General features: G+C 36.7%; 1 protein-coding gene across 2 annotated transcripts in view; it reads right to left on the bottom strand.

The window, feature by feature from the left end:
• LRBA (LPS responsive beige-like anchor protein) overlaps positions 1 to 25977 on the bottom strand; it is a 740236-nt gene that overhangs the window by 423056 nt on the left and 291203 nt on the right. For both annotated transcript variants that reach the window (XM_037024623.2, XM_017650128.3), the window contains one exon: positions 4685 to 4793. In XM_037024623.2, the coding sequence (XP_036880518.2) occupies positions 4685 to 4793 (109 nt within the window). The remainder of the gene's footprint in view (positions 1 to 4684; positions 4794 to 25977) is intronic.

The following is a 25977-nucleotide window of genomic DNA, read 5'->3' as shown; positions in this document are numbered from 1 at the left end:
CTCTATTTATACTCTGATCTTTATTATGTCCCTCCTTCTAACTTTGGATTTCATTTCTTCTTTTTCTAGTTTCCTAAAACATTAGTTTAGACTGTTTGGGATTGATCTTGTTTCTTTAGATAAGTCTGTATTGCTATGTACTTCCCTCTTAGAACCACTTCTGCATCCCACAAATTTTTGTTTTCATTTGTCTCCATGTATTGCTTGGTTTCTGTTTTGACTTTTTCATTGACCCATCGATCATTTAGAAGCAGGTTGTTTAGCATCTATGTGCTTGTGGGCTTATTTTCTCCATGTAATTTATTTCTAGTTTCATATCACTGTGGTCTGAGAATTTGCTTGATACATTTTCAATCTTTGTGAATTTACTGAGGCTTTTTTTGCGCCCTAGTATGTGATCTCTTCTGGAGAACGTTCCATGTACACTTGAAAAAAATGTGTATCCTGCTGCTTTGGGGTGGAAAGGTCTACAGATATGTTAAGTCCATCTGATCTAATGTGTTGCTCAGTGCCTTGGTTTCCTTATTTATTTCCTGTGTGTCTGATTTACTGATTAAGTGGTGTGTTGAAGTCTCCTAATATGAATGAGTTGCAGTCTACTTTCCTCTATATTTTGGTTAATATTTGTTTTACATATTAAGGGGTTCCTATATTGGGTGCATAGATATTTATAATGGTTATAGCCTTTGATTGGACACCTTTATCATTATGAAATGTCCTTCACTGTCTTGTTACTTTCTTTGTTTTGAAGTCTATTTTGTCTGAGTACTCCTACTCCTGATTTTTTCTCCCTATTATTTGTAGGAAATATATTTTTTCTATCCCTTCATTTTCAGCTTCTGTATGTCTTTGGGTCCTAAATTAGTCTCTTGTAAGTAGCACATAGATGGGTTTTGTTTCTTTATTCATTTTGACACCCTATGTCATTTGATTGGTACATTCAATCCATCTACATATAAAGTAATTATTGATAGGTATATACTTATTACCATATCTCAAATTATTTTATGCTTAATTTTATAGTTCCTCTCTGTTCCTTTTTTCCTCTCTTATACTCTTCTATTATTTGATGATTTTCTTTAGTGTTGTAATTAGATCCCTCTTTTTAAATTTTTTGTATATCTATTATATGCTTTAGGTTTGTGGCTACCATATGTTCAAGGGTAGCTTCCTGACTATATAACAGTCTATGTTAAGTTGATGATTGCTCTATTTCAAACACAATCTAAAATTACTTCTTTCTTCTTCTTCTGCTTCCTCCTCCACACCTTATGTATTAGATGTCATGATCTGCACCTTTTGTGTAACTTGACTAATTTTGTATATAGTTGGTTTTACTGATTTTGCTTTGTTTTAGTATTATACCTGTTTGGTAAGTAATTGGTCTACTACCTTTACTGTCAGTTTATTTTAACTGGTGAAAACTACTTATGCTTAATAACATTTCCCTCCACAGAAGCCCCTTTAACATGCCCTCTAATGCCAGTTCAGTGGTGGCAAATTCCTTCAGCCTTTGTTTATCTGGGAAATGTTTAATATCTCCTTCAAATTTGAATGATAATCCTACTGGGTAGAGGATTCTTGGTTAAAGGTCCTTCTGTTTCAATATATTAAATAATTTATGCCCCTCCCATCTGGCCTGTAAAATTTCTGCTGAGAAATCTGCTGATAGCCTGATGGGGTTTCCCTTGTGAGTAATCTTTCTCGGGCCCTTGGCTGCTTTTAATATCCCCTCCTCAATATTTGTCATTTTGTTATTATAAGTATATGTGTTATCCTCCTTGAGTTCCTTTTGTTAGAAGTTCTCTATGCTTTCAGGATCTGGATGTCTATTTCCTTCCCCAAACTGGGGACATTTCCAGCAATTATTTCTTCAAAGAGACTTTCTATTCTTTTGTCTCTAGCTTCTCCTTCTGGTACCCCTATTGTGCAAATATTGTTTCACTTGGTGTTGTCACATAGCTCTCTCAGCATCCTCTTATTTCCAGAGATTATTTTTTCTCTGTGTTCCTTAGGTTTGTTTTCTTGTTTTCTAATTTCCATCTCCTTGTTTCCTCTACTTGCAACAATCTATTATTCTTTCCCTCCATTGTATATTTCATTCTTCAGTTCTCAATGGCTCTTTTTCAGCTCTTCTAATCTCGGAAGTTCTCCATGAGATCATCAATACTTTTCCATAGATCAGTGAGCATATTTGTGACTGTTACATGGAAATCTTTACCAAGACAATTGGTGATCTCTTTCATTTAGCCTTCATTTTAGTGGCTTATCCTGTAGTTTTGTTTGGAACATATTCCTCTACCTCCTCATTTTATCAGGGTTTCTGTGTTTCTACCTTTGTATTATAGACCCACTATGGTTCCTGGTCTAGAGAATAATGTCATTATGAAGATGGCATACTGTTGTTCCCATAGCTCAAGATTCTTTAATCTCCAATGCCTGTTTCCTTTGTGGTGAAGACCCAGTTGTTGTTGGTGGGCTTTGGGCAGAGTCACCTTTCTTCCTGTCTGCAGGCAGTGGCCTATCACAGTCCAGCATGGATGGTAGCTTGCTTCAGTTAGCCCTTTGTGAGCCAAGCAGATGCACTTCTGCTGGGAATGTTGTGGGCTAGGCCACCCTCTGCCTGCCCTGAAGTGATAGTGGCATTGTTGGGCTAAGGGGTGGGCAGGGCAATCATGCGGCTCTAGGCTGGATGCATGGGTGTGCAGTCTCTCTGTGTTGGGCATGAATGCTGAGCACCAGGCTGAGCCATAAATGAGGAAGTAGGAGTGCTCAGAGCATGCTTATGTCAGCACCTCCCCAGTTGGGTTGAGATAGGGCCAAGAAATCTGTTAAAGCCACCCTATGCTTGCCAGGCAACATGTCTGACACTGCTGGACCAAGCAGGTCAGGTGAAAGGCAGGCAGAAGTGCAGGGAAGCACCTTGGGGATGAGCTACCACTGAGGGGAATGGAGCATTTAGGACTCCTGAGAGTGCCTGACTTTTGGGCAGTGGGATGGCTAGGGAAGTGTCATCCACCAGCCCTTTCTTCCTATTGAAAGAGCTCCATCCAACTCTTGCCCCTCAGGCACCCTTCCTGCTGTTGGTAAATCTTTCAAACTGCCGCCTCTGTGTTTGGTCTCAGTGGGATCACAGGAGCTTGTCTATTCTCGACCAACAGCTGGAGTCTCAGTCTTCCAGTTGCTCTAACTCTCCCTGGTGTCCAGCCCCACTAATCACCATAACCCAGTGCAATGTGGACTCATGTTCCCAGAGCAGATCTCCAGGGCCAGGTGTGCAGAGTTCCTAAGCGCCTATCCCCTCCCTACTCCTTCCTCTTCCTCCCACCTGTGAGCTGGGATGGGGGAAGGACTGGGGTCCCAGCTACAAAGATTAGCAATCTCTCAAACCTCAAACTGCCACTTTACCTTTCTCTGTGTTGTTTTCTCTTTCTCATCAGGTGTAAGTGGGCTGTTCTGCAGTGTTCAGGTCATTTTCAGGGTTAGTTGTATTTACTGTGGTTTGTTCCTTAGTGTATGTATGTGTGAGGCGGTTTTCACCTTGCTTTTCTACTCTGCCATCTTTTTTCCCCTGTCTCTGAGACTGTTTTCTTATATACATTTTTTTCTCAGTTTTATTGCGCTGACTGCTGAAATTTATCATGTGCTTTTTTTCTCCATTTATTATCATCACATGATTTCACTATTTTTAGTTTGTTGATATAATTTATAGTATAGTAGATATTTTAATATAAACCATCTCTGGATTCCACAAATTCTAAGCGGTCACACTATATAATTCTTTCAGTACACTGTTGGATTCTGTTGGTTAAAGTTTTAGTTAGAATATTATACCCATAATCTTAAGTGAAATTGGTCTTCTACAGTTTCACTTTCCAGCATCTTTTTTCATGTTATAAGGGCTGTATATAATCACTAGGGAGGTGTTCATCTTTTTCTAATGTACCAGAAAAATACCAGCATTTGAATTTGCTGCCATTAAATGCTAGAAAGAACCTAGCTAGATAGTACTTAAAGTTTTTCCATTTCTTAGCAAATGGTCTTAAATTTTCTATTCCACTTTAGGTGTGAATTTGGGGCACTTATATAGCTTCAACAATATTAGTTTCACCTATGAACTCACATTCGTTAACACATGTTCAGGTACAACTGCTGAGTAAAGCAGTGGTCCCAGCAGGGTCTATCACTTGGTCCCTGTGAGGTTCCAAAAAGAAAGCTGTATGCTCCCTATTTCCTAAGCTACAAAGATTAGCATGCTCTCAAATCTCAAGTGTAAAGAAAGTTCACGCATCTGTATTCAGCTTTTCTCTACATATGTGGAAGATCTTATCTCTACCATCCAGGTTTTTGTTTCCAGTTAACTAGCTCTGTGTTGCCCAGAGAAGGCATAAGTCCTTCACTAATTTATGTTATTGGAAAACTGTCAGTCAAGATCCAGCTCACATGTTGAAGATCAGATCAGCCAAACACAAGATGCTCAACTTGCAGATGAACTGGAGTTGAGCAGAGAGCTACAGAGATTTGTACTATCTAACCAGGGTCATCATGATGTTCTCAACAAATTAATTTTTAATTTTTTGGTAATAAAAGTTGCTTAGACCATACTTTCATTTTATGTATGTAGTCTCCTGTGATTATCATTAAAAAATGGTATATCCTCACACCAACCATATGTTTAACCTACCTCAAATTCTGCATGTCTGTGAATATCCTCTGCTCGCTGTCTGCTCAGGATAAATTCAGCTTCATTTGCTACTCTTACTAGATGATCCTTCATTGTTTGGCTAAGCAACCTATTAAGAGAGGAATATTTTCAAATCAATATTATATACATACATATACAACATACGATTATCACTGCTCAAAAGTGGTGTATTCTATAATCCGGCGGAGGAAAGAATGTGTACTCTTCTCTTCTGATATCATGATATAATGAAGTGCCATTATTTCACACTAAATAATAGAAGGAAATAACAGCAAAAAAGCCATCCTTCTTACAATAGCAGGTTAGCATTTATCATACTAGCTATCCAACAGAAGCAACTAAAAATGCTGAATTAAATATTTGTGGTATGATCTTTTTTAAAGTATTAGAGAGTTTCCAAGGCAGCCAGGATTTAAGGAGCCAATATCCTAGAGAAGAAGACAGCACACAAAAAACATTCAGCATGACTTTCCCATTGAAGCATTTAATGTTCAACAGTGAGAAAAGAGAAGCTAAACAGAACTATTATCATTCTTACAGAGCTAGGTAGACAAAAATTGAATTTTATAACCTGCTGAAAGAGTCCTAATATACTACCAAAACTTACAGAAGGAACCCAGGTACATCCTAAGAAACAGAATAGATCACTCCTCAAAAACACTAAACAGACCCTCAAACAACATCATGGTGATTTGTATTTAGATTAACTGGTGGCCAAAAAACTAAACAAAATGTTCAGAATTTCACAGGGTGAGGGAGAAAAAAAAATAAGAAATATCAATGCAGGAGAACCAGGGTAAAACCCTAGATTTTCAGAAGACCTCATAGGGCTACATGCTAGAGAACACAAACTAGAAACACGGCAAACTCTCACAAAGATTTTTTTAAATCCATCTTGAAGCACTCAGTCCTAAATTCACATAATCACCACATAGTCAAACTGCTAATCAGAAATCAAAAGGAAATCCTCTCTAGAGGAAGATATCATCATCTAGAGACTTACACTTACCCCTGAAATTTTATGTACAATTTCCAACATTCAACCAGCAATAATAGGAAATAGCAAGAAACACCAACAAAGAAATGAAAACCAAATGGAAGCCAACTCACAGAAAACCCAGATAGTAAGGTTTCATACCTGAATATTGAAGTAAATGTACTTAGGATTCAGAACAAAAGATTCTATAAAAAAAACAATTACAGTAGAGATTGGAAACTGAAGAACTGTTGAGAAAAAATGATGAAAACATGTCAAAATAAATAACAGATATATAGGACATGGTAAAAAGGTTTACCATGAGATGTGTATGGAGGAAAAAACGAGAGTAGACAAGTAATTAGAAAAGAGCAATTATTTGAAGGGATAATGGCCAACATTATTCAAAAACAGAAAGAAAAAAACTTAGCCTTATCTTGAGGTGCTACAAACTCCCAGGAGGATAAAAGAAAACCAACCCCAGTCATAACATAGTAAAACAGTCAAAAGAAAAAATATTAAAAGCACCTAGGGGGAGCGAGAAAGTGGAAGAGGTAAGGCATCTTCTTGCCTTCAAAAAAGCAAGAATAAGACTGATGTATGTAAGATAAGAATGTAATGACCTCTTCAAAGTGCTAAAAAAAACAGCAGCTACCTAAGAATTCTGTATCAAAAAACATCTTTCAATAATGAGAATCAGTGTATAAATGTATATGACCATCAATATTCTTCTTCTGAACTAGAGTCTCCCAAAAGAATTCAACTGTCATAAATCCTCTAGAATGAAGTTTCACAACCAGGGAAAAATTGACTCCTGATATCCAGAGAATAAGAAGTCCACACCTGAAGAAGAAATTGCTTGAAGGGACATTGTCAAAAAACTGTCTAACCTCCCACCATATATTCTCTTAAGAGTCCATTTATTCTTCCTAAAATCTGTCTTTCCTCTTGCCAATCTGTCTTTTGCCAGTTCAATTCACAGGCCCCAGAAAAAGAATCTAAGAGGTTAGAGGAAAAGTATTTCCTCTCAGGCAAAAGCAAAACAAGAACAATTAATGACAAGCAAAACAGTGAATTCATCACTAAACAACCCACTAAAAAGAGTTCTTCAAATAGAGGAAAATATCAGTATGATAATAAAAGACAAGGAAGTAAAAGACAAAGCAATGGAAAAGGTAAACATGGATAAATCTAAAAGAATAGTGAATGTTTACAATTCTGACTTCTAAAATTCAAAAATATGATCTTAAAACACATTAAATAACATTCAAGGTAAGAGAAAATAAAAGGAATTAGTGCTGTAATATTCTTTTACTGAGAATGAATTCATGAAAGAAGAAATTTATACTAGATGTCAACAATTTTTATATTCATGTTGCAATCTCTAAGCAACCACTAAAGGTATCTAAAATAATGTATACCCAATAACCCAACAAGAAAATACTGAATAACAGAACATATTTAGCTCAAAAGAAGGAAAACAAAGAAAAAGGAAATATGCAAAATGTTCCAAGCACACAATAATAAGAGGTTAAGTTTTAACATATTATTAGTTACACATACAAAGCAAACAGATTAAATAATACAATTATTGGCAAGTAGATTTTTTTAAGAATATGCTGCTTATAAATGATATAATTTTAATAAACCCTTTCAAAAAGGAAGAAGGTAGTTTACCAGAAAAAGTAAACAAATGAAAAATAGCAAAAAAGGAGGTGGAGCCAAGATGGCGGCATGAGTAGATCAGCGGAAATCTCCTCACAAAACGACATACATTTTTGAAAATACAACAAAGAAAACTCTTCAAAAAAGAGAGAACAGAAGAAACACGACAACAGCCAGACCACATCCACACCTGCGAGAACCCAGCGCCTCGCGAAGGGGGTAAGATACAAGCCCTGGCCCGGGGGGACCTGAGCGCCCGTCCCCCCAGCTCCTGGGGGGAGGAGAGAAGTCAGAGTGGGGAGGAAGAGGGAGCCCAAGACTGCTAAACACCCAGCACCAGCCACCCGCACCAGAGCACAGACACAGTGCATGCGTGAGGTGCTGGAAACTAAGGAAACAGGACAGTAAGACCTGTGAGCAGGTCCCTGCAGACACTCCATTCAGGACAAAGAAAAGCGAGGGCTTTTTGGATGTCTTAAAGGGACAGGGACCACACGGCCAGACAGAAGTGTCCTGGGACACATAGTGCAGGTGCAGGGAATCTGCAGATCTCTGGGCATGCTAACCTCCTGGGCAGCAGGGACCACGGAGGACCCTCATGGAGATAAACAGCCTCCTGGTCGCTCCCCCTCCAACACAGATCTACCATTTTGGAGCAGCAGGCAAGGCAGGCCACGCCCACAGCGACAGCAGAGATAAACTCCATGGCACCCAGGCAGGAAGCAGAAGCCCTATCTGTGCACAGCTACCCAGCAAAAGCAACCAGAGGTCACTGTACCCCCAGGAGAGGAAGGCCACAAACCAACAAGAAAGAAAGTTCCTCCAGCCGTCACTCGTGACAGCTCTGCAAACTATCTCTATCACCATGAAAAGGCAAAATTACAGGAAGACCAAGATCACAGAGACAACACCAGAGAAGGAGACACACCTAACCAGTCTTCCTGAAAAAGAATTCAAAATAAAAATCATAAACTTGCTGATGGAGATGCAGACAAATACACAAGAGCAATGGGATGAAGTCCGGAGGGAGATTACAGATGTCAGGAAGGAGATCACAGAAGTGAAACAATCCCTAGAAGGATTTATAAGCAGACGGGATAAGATGCAAGAGGATATTGATGGAATAGAAAGCTGAGAACAGCAATGCATAGAAGCTGACACAGAGAGAGATAAAAGGATCTCCAGGAATGAAACAATATAAAGAGAACTGTGTGACCAATCCAAAAGGAAAAATATCCGTATTATAGGGGTGCCAGAGGAAAAAGAGAGAGAAAAAGGGTGAGAAAGTGTCTTTGAAGAAATAATTGCTGAAAACTTCCCCAAACTGGGGGAGGAAATAATCGAACAGACCACGAAAATACACAGAACTCCCAACAGAAAGGACCCAAGGAGGACAACACCAAGACACATAATAATTAAAATGGCAAAGATCAAGGAAAAGGAAAGAGTTTTAAAGGCAGCTAGAGAGAAAAAGGTCACCTATAAAGGAAAACCCATCAGGCTATCATCAGACTTCTTACAGAAACTTTACAGGCCAGAAGAGAATGGCATGATATATTTAATGCAGTGAAACAGAAGGGGCTTGAACACGGATACTGTATCCAGCACGATTATCATTTAAATATGAAGGAGGGATTAAACAATTTCCAGACATGCAAAAGTTGAGAGAATTTGCTTCCCACAAACCACCTCTACAGAGTATTTTAGAGGGACTGTTCTAGATGGGAGTACTCCTAAGACTAAACAGATGTCACCAGAGAAAATAAAATCACAGCAAAGAAAGTAGTTCAACCAAATACTACCTAAGGCAAAAAGTAAAATCAACTACCCACTAAAAGCAGTTACAGGAAACACGAAAGAGCACAGAATAAAACAACCAACATATAAAGAATGGAAGAGGAGGAATAAGAAGGGAGAGAAGAAAAGGATCTCCAGACAGTGTATATAACAGCTCAATAAGCGAGCTAAGTTAGGCAGTAAGATACTAAAGAAGCTAACCTTGAACCTTTGGTAACCACGAATCTAAAGCCTGCAATGGCAATAAGTACATACCTTTCAAGACTCATCCTAAATGCAAAATGGTCTGAATGCACCAATCAAAAGACAAAGAGTAACAGAATGGATAAAAAAGCAAGACCCATCTATTTACTGCTTACAAGACACTCACCTCCAACCCAAAGACATGCACAGACTAAAAGTCAAGGGATGGAAAAACATGTTTCAGGCAAACAACAGAGAGAAGAAAGCAGGGGTTGCAGTACTAGTATCAGACAAAATAGACTTCAAAACAAAGTAACTAACAAGAGATAAAGAAGGACAATACATAATGATAAACAGCTCAGTCCAATAAGAGGATATAACCATTCTAAATATATATACACCCAATACACGAGCACCAGCATATGTGAAACAAATACTAACAGAACTAAAGAGGGAAATAGACTACAATGCATTCATTTTAGGAGACTTCAACACACCACTCACTCCAAAGGATACATCCACTGGGCGGAAAAAAAGTAAGGACACACAGGCACTGAAAAACACACTAGAACAGATGGACCTAATAGACATCTACAGAACTCTACATCCAAAAGAAACAGGATACACATTCTCCTCAAGTGCACATGGAACATTCTCCAGAATAGACCACATACTAGCTCACAAAAAGAGCCTCAGTAAATTACAAAAGATTGAAATTCTACCAACCAACTTTTCAGACCACAAAGGAATAAAAGTAGAAATAAATTCTACAAAGAAAACAAAAAGGCTCACAAACAGATGGAAGCTTTACAACATGCTCCTAAATAATCAATGGATCAATGACCAAATTAAAATACAGATCAAGGAATATATGGAAACAAATGACAACAACAACACAGAGCCCCAACTTCTGTGGGATGCAGCGAAAGCAGTCTTAAGAGGAAAGTATATAGCAATCCAGGCACACTTAAAGAAGGAAGAACAATCCCAAATGAATAGTCTAACATCACAATTATCGAAACTGGAAAAAGAAGAACAAATGAGGCCTAAAGTCAGCAGAAGGAGGGACATAATAAAGATTAGATAAGAAATAAACAAAACTGAGAAGAATAAAACAATAGAAAAAAAATCAATGAAACCAAGAGCTGATCCTTTGAGAAAATAAACAAAATAGATAAGCCTCTAGCCAAACTTATTAAGAGAAAAAGAGAATCAACACATCAAACGAATCAGAAATGAGAATGGAAAAATCACGACAGACTCCACAGAAATACAAAGAATTATTAAAGACTACTATGAAAACCTATATGCTAACAAGCTGGAAAACCAAGAAGAAATGAACAACTTCCAAGAAAAATACAACCTTCGAAGACTGACCAAGGAAGAAACACAAAAGTTAAACAAACCAATTACAAGCAAAGAAATTGAAACGGTAATCAAAAAACAACCCAAGAACAAAACCCCCAGGCCGGACGGATTTACCTCAGAATTTTATCAGACATACAGAGAAGACGTAATACCTATTCTCCTTAAAGTTTTCCAAAGAATAGAAGAGGAGGGAATACTCCCAAACTCATTCTATGAAGCAAACGTCACCCTAATACCAAAACCAGGCAAAAACCCCACCAAAAAAGAAAATTACACACCAATATCCCTGAAGATTGTAGATGCTAAAATACTCAATAAAATGTTAGCAAACCGAATTCAAAAATATATCAAAAGGATCATACACCAAGACTAAGTGGGATTCATCCCAGGGATGCAAGGATGGTACAACATTCGAAAATCCATCAACATCATCCACCACATCAACAAAAAGAAGGACAAAAACCACATGATCATCTCCATAGATGCTGAAAAAGCATTTGACAAAATTCAACATCCATTCATGATAAAAACTCTCATCAAAATGGGTATAGAGGGCAAGTACCTCAACATAAAAAAGGCCATATATGATAAACCCACAGCCAACATCATACTGAACGGCGAGAAGCTGAAAGCTTTTCCTCTGAGATTGGGAACAAGACAGGGATGCCCCCTCTCCCCACTGTTATTTAACATAGTACTGGAGGTCCTAGCCATGGCAATCAGACAAAACAAAGAAATACAAGGAATCCAGATTGATAAAGAAGTTAAACTGTAACTATCTACAGATGACATGATATTGTATATAAAAAACCCTAAAGACTCCACTCCAAAACTACTAGAACTGATATCGGAATACAGCAAAGTTGCAAGATACAAAATTAACCCACAGAAATCTGTGGCTTTCCTATACACTAACAATGAACCAATAGAAAGAGAAATCAGGAAAACAACTCCATTCACAATTGCATCAAAAAGAATAAAATACCTAGGAATAAACCTAACCAAAGAAGTGAAAGACCTATACCCTGAAAACTACAAGACACTCTTAAGAGAAATTAAAGGGGACACTAACAAATGGAAACCCATCCCATGCTCTTGGCTAGGAAGAATTAATATTGTCAAAATGGCCATCCTGCCCAAAGCAATATACAGATTTGATGCAATCCCTCTCAAATTACCAGCAACATTCTTCAATGAACTGGAACAAATAGTTCAAAAAATTCATATGGAAACACCAAAGACCCTGAATAGCCAAAGCAATCCTGAACATAATCTTGAACATATCTCCCCGGGCAAGGAAAACAACAGCAAAAATGAGCAAGGGGGACTATATTAAGCTGAAAAGCTTCTGTACAGCAAAAGACACCACCAATAGAACAAAAAGGTACCCTTCAGTATGGGAGAATATATTTGTAAATGACAGATCTGATAAAGGCTTGACATCCAAAATATATAAAGAGCTCACCCACCTCAACAAACAAAAAACAAATAACCCAATTAAAAAATGGGCAGAGGAATTGAACAGTTCTCCATAAAAGAAATTCAGATGGCCAACAGACACAAGAAAAGATGCTCCACATCGCTAATTATCAGAGAAATGCAAATTAAAACCACAATGAGGTATCACTGCACACCAGTAAGGATAGCTGCCATCCAAAAGACAAACAACAACAAATGTTGGCGTGGATGTGGAGAGAGGGGAACCCTCCTACGCTGCTGGTGGGAATGTAAACTAGTTCAACCATTGTGGAAAACAGTATGGAGGTTCCTCAGAATGCTCAAAATAGAAATACCATTTGACCCAGGAATTCCACTTCTAGGAATTTATCCTAAGAATGCAGCACTCCAATTTGAAAAAGACAGATGCACCCCTATGTTTATCGCTACACTGTTTACAATAGCCAAGATACGGAAGCAACCTAAGTGTCCATCAGTAGATGAATGGATAAAGAAGATGTGGTACATATACACAATGGAATATTACGCAGCCATAAGAAAAAAACAGACCCCACCATTCGCAACAACATGGATGGATCTAGAGGGTATTATGCTCAGTGAAATAAGCCAAGTGGAGAAAGACAAATACCAAATGATTTCACTCATCTGTGGAGTATAAGTACAAACGAAAAACTGAAGGAACAAAACAGCAGCAGAATCACAGAACCCAAGAATGGACTAACAGGTACCAAATGGAAAGGGACTGTGGAGGATGGGTGGGTAGGGAGGGATAAGGTGGGGGAGAAGAAAGGGGGTATTATGATTAGCATGCATAATGGGGGGGTGGGAGAAAGGGGAGGGCTGTACAACACAGAGAAGACAAGTAGTGATTCTACAACATTTTGCTATGCTGATGGACAGTGCCTGTAAAGGGGTTTGTGGGGGGAACCTGGTATAGGGGAGAGCCTAGCTAACATAATATTCTTCATGTAATTGTAGATTAATGATAACAAAAAAAAGAGAAAGAAAACGGGGATTACTCCATGATAAGATAAAACTAACTGCAAATCAATGATTAATGCATGCTTTATATATCCTTAATTTTGATCATTCAAAGGGTGTCAGATAATCAACTATGGAAGTACATTTTTCTGATAATATTCTTTTCTCCTAAAAAAAAAAGCAGTTCCTGTGTGGTGATCTCCAAAAGGTTCTTTACAATGGTATAAAGGTCATATCAAAGTGTGGGCAAAGGGTTTGTTTGTGTTTATACAGAGGATCAAAGCCTAATTTGGCTACACAGAAAAGGAATTAAGATACGATATGAAGAAGAACTTCCAACATCAACATCCTCTGGAAGAGTCATTCCATAAGATGAACATCAAAAAAACTTCAACAAAGATCCTGGTACTGCTGCAGTTATAGCTGCAGTCATCCCCCCGGTTCCTGGACTTGCCACTGGAATGCAGAAGGAGATATCTAAGCTGGCCTGTGCATACAGTAAAACAACAAATTTGACTCGATCTATACTGTCGGAACTGAACCAAGAATTAGGAGAAGTGCAAGTTGCAGTGCTCCAAAATCATGCGACTATAGACTATCTCCTGTTAAAAGAACACATGGGATGTGAACACTTTCCAGGAATGTGTTGTTTTAATTTGTCTGATTTTTCTCAAACTATTCAAATTCAGTCAGACAATATCCATCTTATCATTGATAAGTTTTCACAAATGCCTAGGGTACACAACTGGTTTTCTTGGTTTCACTGGATATGGCTGGTAATTGTAGGTCTGCTTTTGTTATGTAGCTGTATTCCTATTATGTTTATGTGTGTGTACAATTTAATTAGTAGTTTAAAACCTATACATGCTTATGTTACTCTACAAGAAGATATGTCAAAGAAATAATCAGTCTTCCCATGTTTTCTTCCGTCTGCTACTTCTATAGCTTTTCTTCTTCCTTCCTAATTACAACCCTTTAGTAGAATTAGTGCCTCATATAGAAAATTACAGAGTATCGTAATTCTTCCAAGTGGTAAAGATACCTCAAGACAAATGCTGGGCATAGAAGCCACAGGGCATAAAGAAGTAAAGAAGTAAAAGCTAACCTTTTCAAACAATATTGCTTCTCTCTCACACTTACCAACTTTACATTTCCCTGTATGGCCCCAGAAGATGACTGGTTAACCAGAGACGTGTAAGATTCCTCTGAACGACCTAAGAAAGGCACAGTCGCAGGGGGACCATGAGGAGAAAAATTGGGTACCAACAGAGGGGAGGCTTAGAACCTCACCCCCCCTATTTTGAGAGAAATCTTCTGCATCCATGGATGTTTTGTTGCCCTTGTCTAGCTTGGATTAATACTTAGTCTATAGGCACAGTCCTGATCATCTACATTTACCCTCTTACAGCACTAAATTATGTTTTCTACCTTTATCTTGCATCTACCTACCACTTCGGCATTTTATTAAAACAATAATAATAATAACAATAAGGGAGAAATGTGGGATTCACATATAAATCCTGCATAGAAATCAAATGAATAATCATATCTGACCTGATTGTTTATAGTTCATGATGCGTGATCAAAACCGAAAGTTTCTGTGATGACTGCCCTTGTACTGTTCACCATCTAAGAACTTATTCACTATGTAAGACCTTGTTCACCATGTAAGAACTTGTTTGTTATGCTTCAGAAGATTGGATACTGTTGAGATGTAGGATTGGGGTTGATTAATGACTGTGCATTGAGTCCCCTATACAGAATTTTATTGTTGTTAACAACCATTTGATCAATAAATATGAGAGATGCCCTCTCAAAAAAAAAATAGCAAAAGAACAAAAATTGATATCTTTGTTAATGTAAGAAAAAATTAGCCTTAAGAAGCAAAATTAGAGATAAAGAGACCAACTTTATATGGTAAGATAAATGAACCACAGAGATAGAAATTGAGAATATGGAGATTATTTGTATGTTGCTAAGAATATGGCTTAAAATTGGGTGTGGAAGATATAAACCTATAGAATTTTTTAACAGTGTGATTACAAACCTAAGGTAACTGACATATATATAAAATGCTATATTCACTGAGTGAAGAATAAACATTCTTTTCAGGGACACAAACAAACCAAGCAATATTTGCAGTCACAAAGAAATCTGTAATGAATTTCAAAGGCAGAAATCATACTGAGTACGTTTTCTGATACAAAGTAACTGAACTAGTAAAAAATAACAAGACAGAACACTGTGCAGAGACCCAAAGATGGCCCTCAACTCCCCAACCTCCTGAGAGCCTTAAACCTCTCCCTTAGATGGTGGATGGAAATATGGCATGCATTTCAGCAATAAAATCACTCAACATGGAAGGGATATCATTTCCATTACTGTATTAAGATTCTAATTTCCATTTTGCTAGCACACTTTACTGATTCCCTGAAGAAACTGCTATGTCATGAGCTGTCCTATGGACAGGCCCATGTGGCAAGGAGCTGGGTATATCCTGCAGACAACCACAAAAGCAAGGAACTGAGACTTGTCTAACGACTCCCAAAGAACTGAATCCCACCACCAACCAGGTGAATTTGGAAGCAGATCCTTCCCCTACCAAGTATCAAATGAAACTGCACCCCACAAACACCTATATGGTAGCCTTGGGAGAGACCTGAAGCTGAGGGCCCAGTCAAGCTATACCTTAGACTCTCAACCCACAGAAATTGTGAGATTACAAACGTGTAGCTTTTTAGGGCAAAATTGTGGTAATACTGTTATCAGCCATAAGTGGCTAATACAATTTCCCCGCACGTTTAAAAACTAAGAAATGCACCACTGAGTGCATCAAATAAAATGTAACAATGGAAATTAGGAAATACTTTGAAATAAAATATAATAAAAACAACATGTTAAAATGTGGGATTTAGCTAAGTCTATACTTAGAGGAAAATTATACACTGAATAAATACTTTAAAGAAAGAAGCTCTGAAAATAAATTACCAATGTATTCAACTGAAGAAATGAGAAAAAGATCACAGAAATTGAAATACATTAGAAGTAAAACAAAGAGCAAAAGTTAAATACAAAATAGCAATACACTTTAGAAGATCAATGAACTAAAAAGTTTTTTTAAAGCTAATAAAATGTAGAAGAATATATAAACAATTAAAATTAATAACTGAATTTAGAAAGGTCACTAGACTTAAGGTAAATACACAAAAGTCAACTATACTCTAACAGTTACCAACAAAGTGAAAATAATTTTAAGTACTATTTTTGAAAAGCATGAAAAATCACCAAAATATGTAGGAATAACAAACAAAATATGGTAGAATTCTGTATGTAAGCAAAAAGAATACTGAGAGAAATGAAAGACTTAAAGAAATTAAGAAAAACACCATACCATGTTCATGAAAGTAGAATGTTCAATACTGTAAAGATATCAATTCTCCACAAAGTGATTTATATATATAATAAAATCCAATCAAACTCCTAGTAGGTCTTTCTATGGAATTTGACAAGCTGATGCTAGAAGTTGTATGAAAATGTAAAGAACAAAGAATAGCTGAGGTAATTTTGAAGACAGGAAAAGAGGAAGGATAATAATAATCATAATAGACGTCTGATACTATCAAATATTAGTGCTTATTATATAGATATAGTAATTAAGACAGTGCGATATTGAGGCAAAGACAGATGAACAGACCAATGGAAAAGAAGAGAATGTCCAGAAACAGACACACACACACACACACACACACACACACACACACACACACACACACACACACACACTGTGTGTGTGTTCATCAGATTTACGGCAAAGGTTTTCTGCATTAGGTGGGAAAAAGATGGTATTTTTCAGTAACTAGTTCTGGATAAATCAACTGATGTTCCTATAGACAAAATTAACCTTGAGTTCTATCTCATACAATACAAATTAATTCCAAATGTATCATAGACAAGACCTAAACTTCTAGAAGCTTTCATAAGATTACATAAAAAGAGTATACTCATAACTTAGGTTAAAGATTTCTTGAAAAAACATAAAATACACAACATAAAGAAAAAATGATAAACTGAACTTCTTTAAAATTAAGGATTTAATATTCATTTAGACCACTGCTAAGAGAAATAAAAGGCAAAATTTAGAAAGGGAGAATATATTTGAAATACAGTCAACAAGTAAGTTATGTCTTAAATATTTAAGAAACTCTTACAAATAAAGGAAAGGTAGTAACAATTTTAGAAATGAATAAAGTAAATGAATAAGCACTTCACAAAAGATTTCCAGACAGTTAATAAGTTTATTATAAGGTATTGAGGATTACTATTCATCAGGGAAATACAAATTAAAACTGTAAGATACACTACACTTCATACTCCCTAGAATCACTGTATTAAAAAAAAAGACACTTTCCATTTTTGGCAAGGATATGAGACAACGGAACTACCATAGTCACAAAATATATGAAAAATGGTATTTACAGCAACTTTATTTATAATAGCTAAACACTAGCAATTCCTCAAATACCCAATAGGATGAACAGATGCTTTTAAATTGTGAAATATTCATATAACAAAATACCAACAGTATCGAAAGAACCAGTTAATATTATACAAAATTAATTTCAGTAACAATGTTGAGCAAAGGCACACAAAAAATATAAATACTGTGTGAATCACCATTGTAAACATTAAAAAAAAAACTAATCTATGGATTAGAAGCCAAGAGTAAGAAATGGTTCACTTTGGTGATTAAACTTAGACCTCTCCATATTATGTCTCATATGGAACATCATTAATGATCACACAGTTCTAAAACTTGCAATATAATACCTTGGATTTATAAAGACTGACGCATTCTGGTAAATTCTTCCATAACACCCTTTACCTACCATAAATACCTATAAAATGATTCCTTTTATATAAATGAATTCTATGTAAATGAATTTTTATATTAGGTTTCTGGAACATGTTAGGTAATATATAGGCCTTCTAAACTCCCCTCTTTAAAAGTAATTGGAAAGAAAATTTGGGCAGGGTTAGGATTATCTTTTTTAACTTAAATAGCAGAAGTGGCTAAACTGCAATGATAATGTAATAGATAATACCTACTTACAAAAGTTAGACCCAACAGTCACCAACAATGGCATGTCAATAGACAGATACCAGGAACCCAATTCCACTCCATGAGGATATTTGCCTCTCACTCTATAATAATATTTTTATCAAAATTATAAATGAGATATGCATACATTTTGATATAAAGCAATTATTACAGTTCTAGTAACCTCCCATATGAACATGCTCTACAAGGGCATATAGATTAAGGTGTGTATAAGAAAGTTCACTATAAATAATATTGTTTATAAATGTGAAAAATTGAAAGAACCAAATATACAGTCATACAATGAGACAGATTCTTCAGAATTGACAATAAAATATTTCCCACAATATATTGTTAAATGGAAAAAAGAAAATTGAAGAATACTACGTACAATATGGGTTTGTGAAAAATATGTTAGAAAATACACCAAATTGCCAATTATCTAGAACAAGGTCAGCACGTTATGGCCTGTGAGCCAAATCTGGCCTGCCACCTGTTTGTGTTTAAAAGTTTTATTGGAACAAAGCCAAGCCCATTTGTTTAACTATTATCTTTGGCTGTTTTCACATCACCATACTACAGTAAGTTGAATAGTTTTAACAGAGAATACATGACCTGCAAAATCTACAATACCTTTTTCTAGCCCTTTACAAAAAAGTGTGCCACAGCCTGCTCTAGAAAGTGGGGCTATATATCCTCCTCCTTTTATTTCTCTTTGAAGTTTTATAACAAGCAATAACTAAAATAAAAGAAAACAGAAAAACCCTTTAAAAAATGGAAAGGCTTTCTGCTCTTCTACTACTTTTTCCATATCTCTACTAAGTTCATATACACTATTTATAATTTAATTTCATATCTATCAGAACATCTCCATTATCCCCCAAACTATGTGCCAGCCATTTTAGAAGTTAATGTAATGTCATATCAATGATTTTTGGGTAACATCATTAGACTATCAAATGCCATTAAACAGTACACATTCAGGCATTACAGATAAAAAAAAATGCTGAATGCAATTTTAAGACCTGCTAATGAATAACTTCCTATGACTCTACAGATAAAGAGAGCAAAGGCTTTCATGAGTACAGATGTGAAATACTGGTTTGTGATTCTTAGTTTCTCCCTAGAGACCAAAAACCACATTGTGAAGTAACATCAATATATTTGCCTCACAGCACTGAGACATTAATTGAATTGATTAGTCAATGGCACACCATCCTCCCAGCCTCCAAACAAGCAACCTCAAACTTACTATCAAGTACTCCCTCTTCACCACCTTCCTGCAAGCTCCTAATCAGTGGGAAAAATTGTCACTATTTCCTCTGTAACATTCCCAGATTTAATTGATGCTCTTTTTATAGACAATGTCATAAAAATCTAGCCTTCATCATTTTACCTACATAGTAACTGAATAAGTCATCTGACTAAGCTAAGCCCTGGAGATAAGCTTTCCTTATATTTTAGGCGGGGATGAGGTCCCTTACAGCTTTAAACTCGAATATAAGTGCTATGGTGGTCACACTCTAAGGTGACCTCCAAAGATTATGGTCATATGATCCCATCCCTTTGAGTTCAATGTGTGTGGGCAGAATCTGGGACTTACTTCAAGGAAATGGAATATGGCAAAGATGATGGGATAGTCATCCCTTAATTAGGTTACTTTAAACAGCAAATGTCAAAGACAGTCATTCCCGTGATATTTTACATTATAAGGCTCTGCTTTACCAAACTAGACAGATTCTCCTGTCAGCCTTGAAAAAGTAAGCAGCCAAGCTGTGAGAGGACCATGTGACATGGGTCTACTGGCAGCCTCTAGGAGTTGACATCAGACCCTAGACAGCAGGCAAGAAAATGGGGTCCTCAATCCCACAGGTAAATGAAACTGAATTCTACCAACAACCATATGAGCTTAGAAGAGGACTCCCAGCTTCAGAGAGCAACCGTTTGGTGAACACCTTTACTGCAGACTTGTGAAACTCTTAGGTAAAGGATCCGGCTGAGCTGTGACCAGACATCTGACACACACCCACACATTTTAAGAGAGTAAATTTAATTTATTTACTACAACACTTGATGTACAAGCTATTAATGCAACAATAGATAAGGAACACAAGTACAATTACCATGTAAGATACATGTGCTATATTATATCATAATTCAGCAGAAGCAAAGATAAGTTTCTCAAGATGAAAAAAGCACCAAAAAAGAGCTAGAGCATAAAGATGAACTTAAATAAATGACAAAAGCAACAAGGAGAGGAAAGGACATTCCAGACAAATTTATGAATGAAGTTATAAAGAGAAAAAAATGTGTGTTGTATTTTGAAGAGAATCAAAATGCCCCTTCATGCCATTTATTTTTTAAGATGGACACTTACTGTAAATATAGACAGACATTCAGACAGATAAATAGCAGGCAGAAAATATTCTGTCTTTATGTTTTATTTATTATTTATTTTGGGTGTTTTATTTTAAAAGCAACACACATTGTAAAAAAAATCTTCAACACTTTAATAACTAAGCAACAACTGAACGTCCCAAACCCTTTTCCCTATCTATTTTTCAGAATAAGCCAGCACCATTAACAGTTCAAGCTCCTGTCCTTAAATTTTTCTAAACTTAAAGGAACATACATGGTGTCTGTGTGCATGTACATGTCTAGTAATTATGTATATGTATTTATATGCTTGTATGTAAGAATATTTTTTTAATATTGAAACACTCATACTACACAAATCTGCTTATTTTACTTAATGGTGCACCATTTTCATACAGACATCATATAACACTTAATGGTGTATCCATTGTCTGTGGATGGAATATACCATGGTTTATTAAACCAGTCCTTATTCAGAGGTACATTCATTCGTTCTTCTACTTTAACTGCTAACATCCTCCCATTCACCCAGTTACTGAAGCTAGAAATACCAGTCATATTTGACTTTTCCTTCTTCATCATGCTTCACATCCAACAGACTAGGTACTGCCCATTCTATCACCGCAATAACTCTAAAAGCTGTATCTCTTGTAAGATTTTCCAGTGTCCCTTAGGCATTCAACATCATGGCTTCAATTATTACAATAGCCACCAATCAAGCTTCTTTCCATTACTCTTATTATTCTAGCCAATGCTTCATCAGGTCTGTTTTTTATTTTAATGAAAATCTGACCATCACTACACATTTTTTAAAAGTTTTAACTATTTTCCCATGATGTATAGAAGAGAATTAACACCTTGCATGACTTAGAAACCAATTTTTGCTACTCCTTTATATTCTGAAACTGCTTTCTCAAACATTACACTATGTACTTTTATACCTGTTTTCATCTGTTCCTACTATTTTCTCAGCCAGGAATGACCTCATTTCTTATTTCATCTTGCCTATTGTATTAATCCTTCAAAGCAACACTCAAAAGTCAACTACAAAAAACCTTTATGATCCTACATCTGTTTTTCCTCCAATAGAACAATTCTCCTCAAAGTGCATCTGCCTCTTTTGTGGTACTTATTACACTGCATTATTCTTTATGACACCATCTCAATTATATACTTACAAATATGTTTTCTATTCCAGATTGTACTAACCTTCTATAATTTATCCTTAGATGTCCATAGCATAGAACAATGCCTGATCATTGATGGGGGTCCAGCAGTTATTGTAAAGAAAGTAAACTCTCTGAACAATCACTTAAGCCAGGCAATTCCAGGCTACTATATGTGAGGAATACAAAATGCATGAAACTGTCCATAGGGATTTACAGTCTATACACTAATAATAAGGGAACTCTGATAAGAACCTTAAGGGTCTTAAAACATTGTCCTCTTTTCTTCAAGATGATATAACACTTTTCTGGTCATCTCGTACTACGCAGTGCTTCTTTTCTTCCTGCTTCCATCTATGCACTACCTTTACATTTTATAGCGTCCCAGAGTTCAGTTCTGTGCCCTCTCCTGTACTGAAATTATCTCACCCATCCTATTGTCTTGAAATTCCACCTATATGCTGCTGATTCCTGTATCCCAACACTACTCTTGGTTCCTATGTTTCCAACTCACACAGCCAACTGCCCAGCTGAAATCTTCACTTTGTAATTGAAAAGGCATTTCAAATTTAACATTTTCAAAACAGAACTCCTGATTTTACCATTCATGTCAGCAGAAGCATATCCCCTATCCCTACCTCATTTTTGTCCATTTCAATAAATAATACTTACAAATAAACACTAGGATTAATCCTTGATTTATTTTTCCCTCACCTTCAAATCCATTTCATGAAAGCAAGTTCTATTGCTTTGTTAAATATATCACACAATAATGTACATCACCACTATCACATTTATCTAAGCCACTTTCACCTCTAGCCTGAATGTATATTTCAATAGTATCTTAACTGACATATCTACTTCCATTCTTGTGTCATAAACTGACTATCATCACAATTCAGTCTTTTAAAATCATGTCATGGTGTAAGGGAAACTGGATGAGCATGTGCAAATGAACAAAGTTGGACGCTTACCTTACACTATGTATGAAAATTAACTAAAAAAAAAGAGAGATTAAAGATGGTGGTGTGACAATGTAAGAACTTGTTCATTATGCTTCAGAAGATTGGAGACTGTTGAGAATTAGGCTTGGGGTTGATTAATGATTGTGCACTGAGTCCCCTATACAGAATTTTATTGTTGTTAACAACCATTTGATCAATAAATATGAGAGATGCCCTCTCAAAAATAAAAAAGATGGTGGTGTGAGAGATGAGACAGAGGCTTTCTCCTAAAACCAAATATAACCCGAAAATATAATTAATAAAACTAATCCTGAGAGAGCAATAGGAAAGAGAACTGTGTCAGACTGCACACACCTGGAGAAAAGAGCAGATCTCATGGAACAGGGCAGTGGCCTGGCAGAACCCAAGCCCTTCCCCAACGCCAGCTCACCAGCAGGAGGAAGAGAAACAGAGTGGGGGAAGGGGTGGAGGCCTGGGACTGCTGAATACCTAACTCCGGAGATCTGCTCTGAGAGCACAAAACCTACATTTCATGGTGCTTTCATGATATTCTCATGATTACGGGGTTGGAAAGCTAAGACAGGCAGGAGACTGAGATGCCAGACGCTTGTGGAAAGCAGGGATCCATATCCTGATGCTCTCGGACAAAAGCTTATACCTGTGTGCTCGGCCCACTGGTTCAGGCAGTGGAGACAGGCATAGCAGCCGGGAAGCAGGAAACAGCTCTTTCCTCCCCCCAGGCACCAATACCACTCCCCTGCGACCTGCGACATTGCTTCAGGGACTGAGCAGCTCCAGAGAGTAGAGCTTCTGGACACTAGAGAGCGCCATATACAAACATGAAATGCCAAAGGAATCTGGTTCAGAGTAAAATTAATATGACCCCTGAGAAAGCTGACATTGACCTCATGATTCTTCCTGAAAGGGAGATCAAAATAAAAACCATTAACATGCTAATGGAGGTACGGAAAGATATTCCAGAACTCAGGAATGAATTCTGGTCAGAGATCCAATTGTTGAAGAGCACAATGGAGGCTATTAAAAGCAGATTGGATACACTGAAGGAGACGATAAATAAAATAGAAAATTAAGAAGAGGAATATAAAGAAGCTGAGGCACAGAGAGAAAAAGGATCTCTAAGAATGAAAGAATATTGAGAGAACTGTGTGAACAACCAAAACAGAACAATATTCATATTATAGGGGTACCAGAAGAAGAAGAAGGAAGAGAAAGTGATAGAAAATGTGTTTGAGGAGGTAATTCCTAAAAACTTCCCCAATCTGGGGAAGAAGATAGTCTCTCAGGCCATGGAGATCCACAGACGTCCCAACACAAGGGACCGAAGGAAGAAAACACCAAGACATATAGTAATAAAAACGGCAAAGATTAAGAATAAGGACAGACTATTAAAAGCAGCCAGAGAGAGAAATAAGATCATATACAAAGGAAAGCCCATCAGGCTAACATCAGATTTCTCAACAGAAACCTTACAGGCCAAAAGGGAGTGGCATGATGTATTTAATGCAGTGAAGCACAAGGGCCTCAAACCAAGATTACTTTATCTGGCAAGATTAACTTTTAAATTTAAAGGAGGGATTTAACAATTTCCAGATAAGCAAAAGTGGACAGAATTTAGCTCTCACAACCCATCAGTACAGTCTACTTTGGAGGGACTGCTATAGATGGAAGTGTTCCTAAGGTTTAATAGCTGTCACCAGAGGAAATAAAACCACAGTGAAGAAAGTAGAACAGCTAATTACTAAGCAAACACAAAATTAAATTAACTATCCCCAATGTCAATCAAAGGATAGACAAAGAGGACAGAATATGATACCTAATATATAAAGAATGGAGGAAGAAGAAAATGGAGGAAAAAAAGAAAAGAACCTTTAGATTGTATTTGTAATAGCATATTAAGTGAGTTAAATGAGACTCTGAGATAGTAAGGAAGTTAACCTTGAATCTTTGGTAACAACAAATCTAAAGTCTGCAATGGCAATAAGTACATACCTATCAATAATCACCCTAAATGGAAACAGTCTGAATTCACCAATCAAAAGACACACAAAGTCACTGAATGGATAAAAAAACAAGACCCATCTATATGCTGCCTACAAGAGACTCACTTTAAACCCAAAGACATACACAGACTAAAAGTGAAGGGATGGAAAAAGATATTTCATGCAACTAATAGAAAAAGACAGGAGTTTCAGTACTTGTATCAGACAAAATAGACCTAAAAACAAAGAAAGTCACAAGAGACAAAGAAGGACATTACATAATGATAAAGAGGTCAAAATCCAACAAGAAGACATAAACATTATAAATATCTATGCTCCCAACACAGGAGTGCCTACATATGTGAAACAAATACTAACTGAATTAAAAGGGGAAATAGAATGTAATGCATTCATTCTGGGAGACTTCAACACTCCACTCACTCTGAAGGAAAGGTCAACCAGATAGAAAATAAGTAAGGACACAGAGGCACTGAACAACACACTAGAACAGATGGCTCCAACAGACTTCTACAGAACTCTACACCGAAAAGCAGAAGAATAACATTCTTCTCAAGTGCACATGTAACATTTTTAAGAATACATCACATACTAGGCCACAAAAACAGCCTCAGTAAATTCAAAAAGATTGAAATTGTACCAACGAGTTTCTCAGACCACAAAGGTATGAAACTAGAAATAAATTATGCAAAGAAAATGAAAAATCCCACAAACACATGGAGGCTTCACAACATGCTCCTAAATAACCAATGTATCAATGACCAAATAAAAAGAGACCAAGCAATATATGGAGAAAAATGACAACAATAATTCAACACCGCAATATCTGTGGGACACAGTGAAGGCTGTGCTAAGAGGAAAGTATATTGCAATACAGGCCTACCTTAGGAAAGAAGAACAATCCCATATAAGCAGTCTAAACTCACAATTAATGAAACTAGGAAAAGAAGAACAAATGAGGCCCAAAGTCAGTAGAAGGAGGGACATAATAAAGATAAGAGCAAAATAAATAAAATCAAGAAGAAAAAAACAATAGAAAGAATCAATGAAAGCAAGAGCTGGTTCTTTGAGAAAATAAACAAAATGGATCAACCCCTAGCCAGACTTATCAAGAAAAAAAGAGATTCTACATACATAAACAAAATCAGAAATGAGAAAGGAAAAATCACCACAGACACCATGGAAAAACAAAGAATTATGAGAAAATACTATGAAAAATTA

This window comes from Manis javanica, chromosome 3, assembly GCF_040802235.1.
Source record: "Manis javanica isolate MJ-LG chromosome 3, MJ_LKY, whole genome shotgun sequence".
NCBI classification, from domain to species: Eukaryota; Metazoa; Chordata; class Mammalia; order Pholidota; family Manidae; genus Manis; species Manis javanica.
The sequence above is the reverse complement of the archived record's forward strand: the minus strand, read 5'-3'. Positions and strand labels throughout refer to the sequence as shown.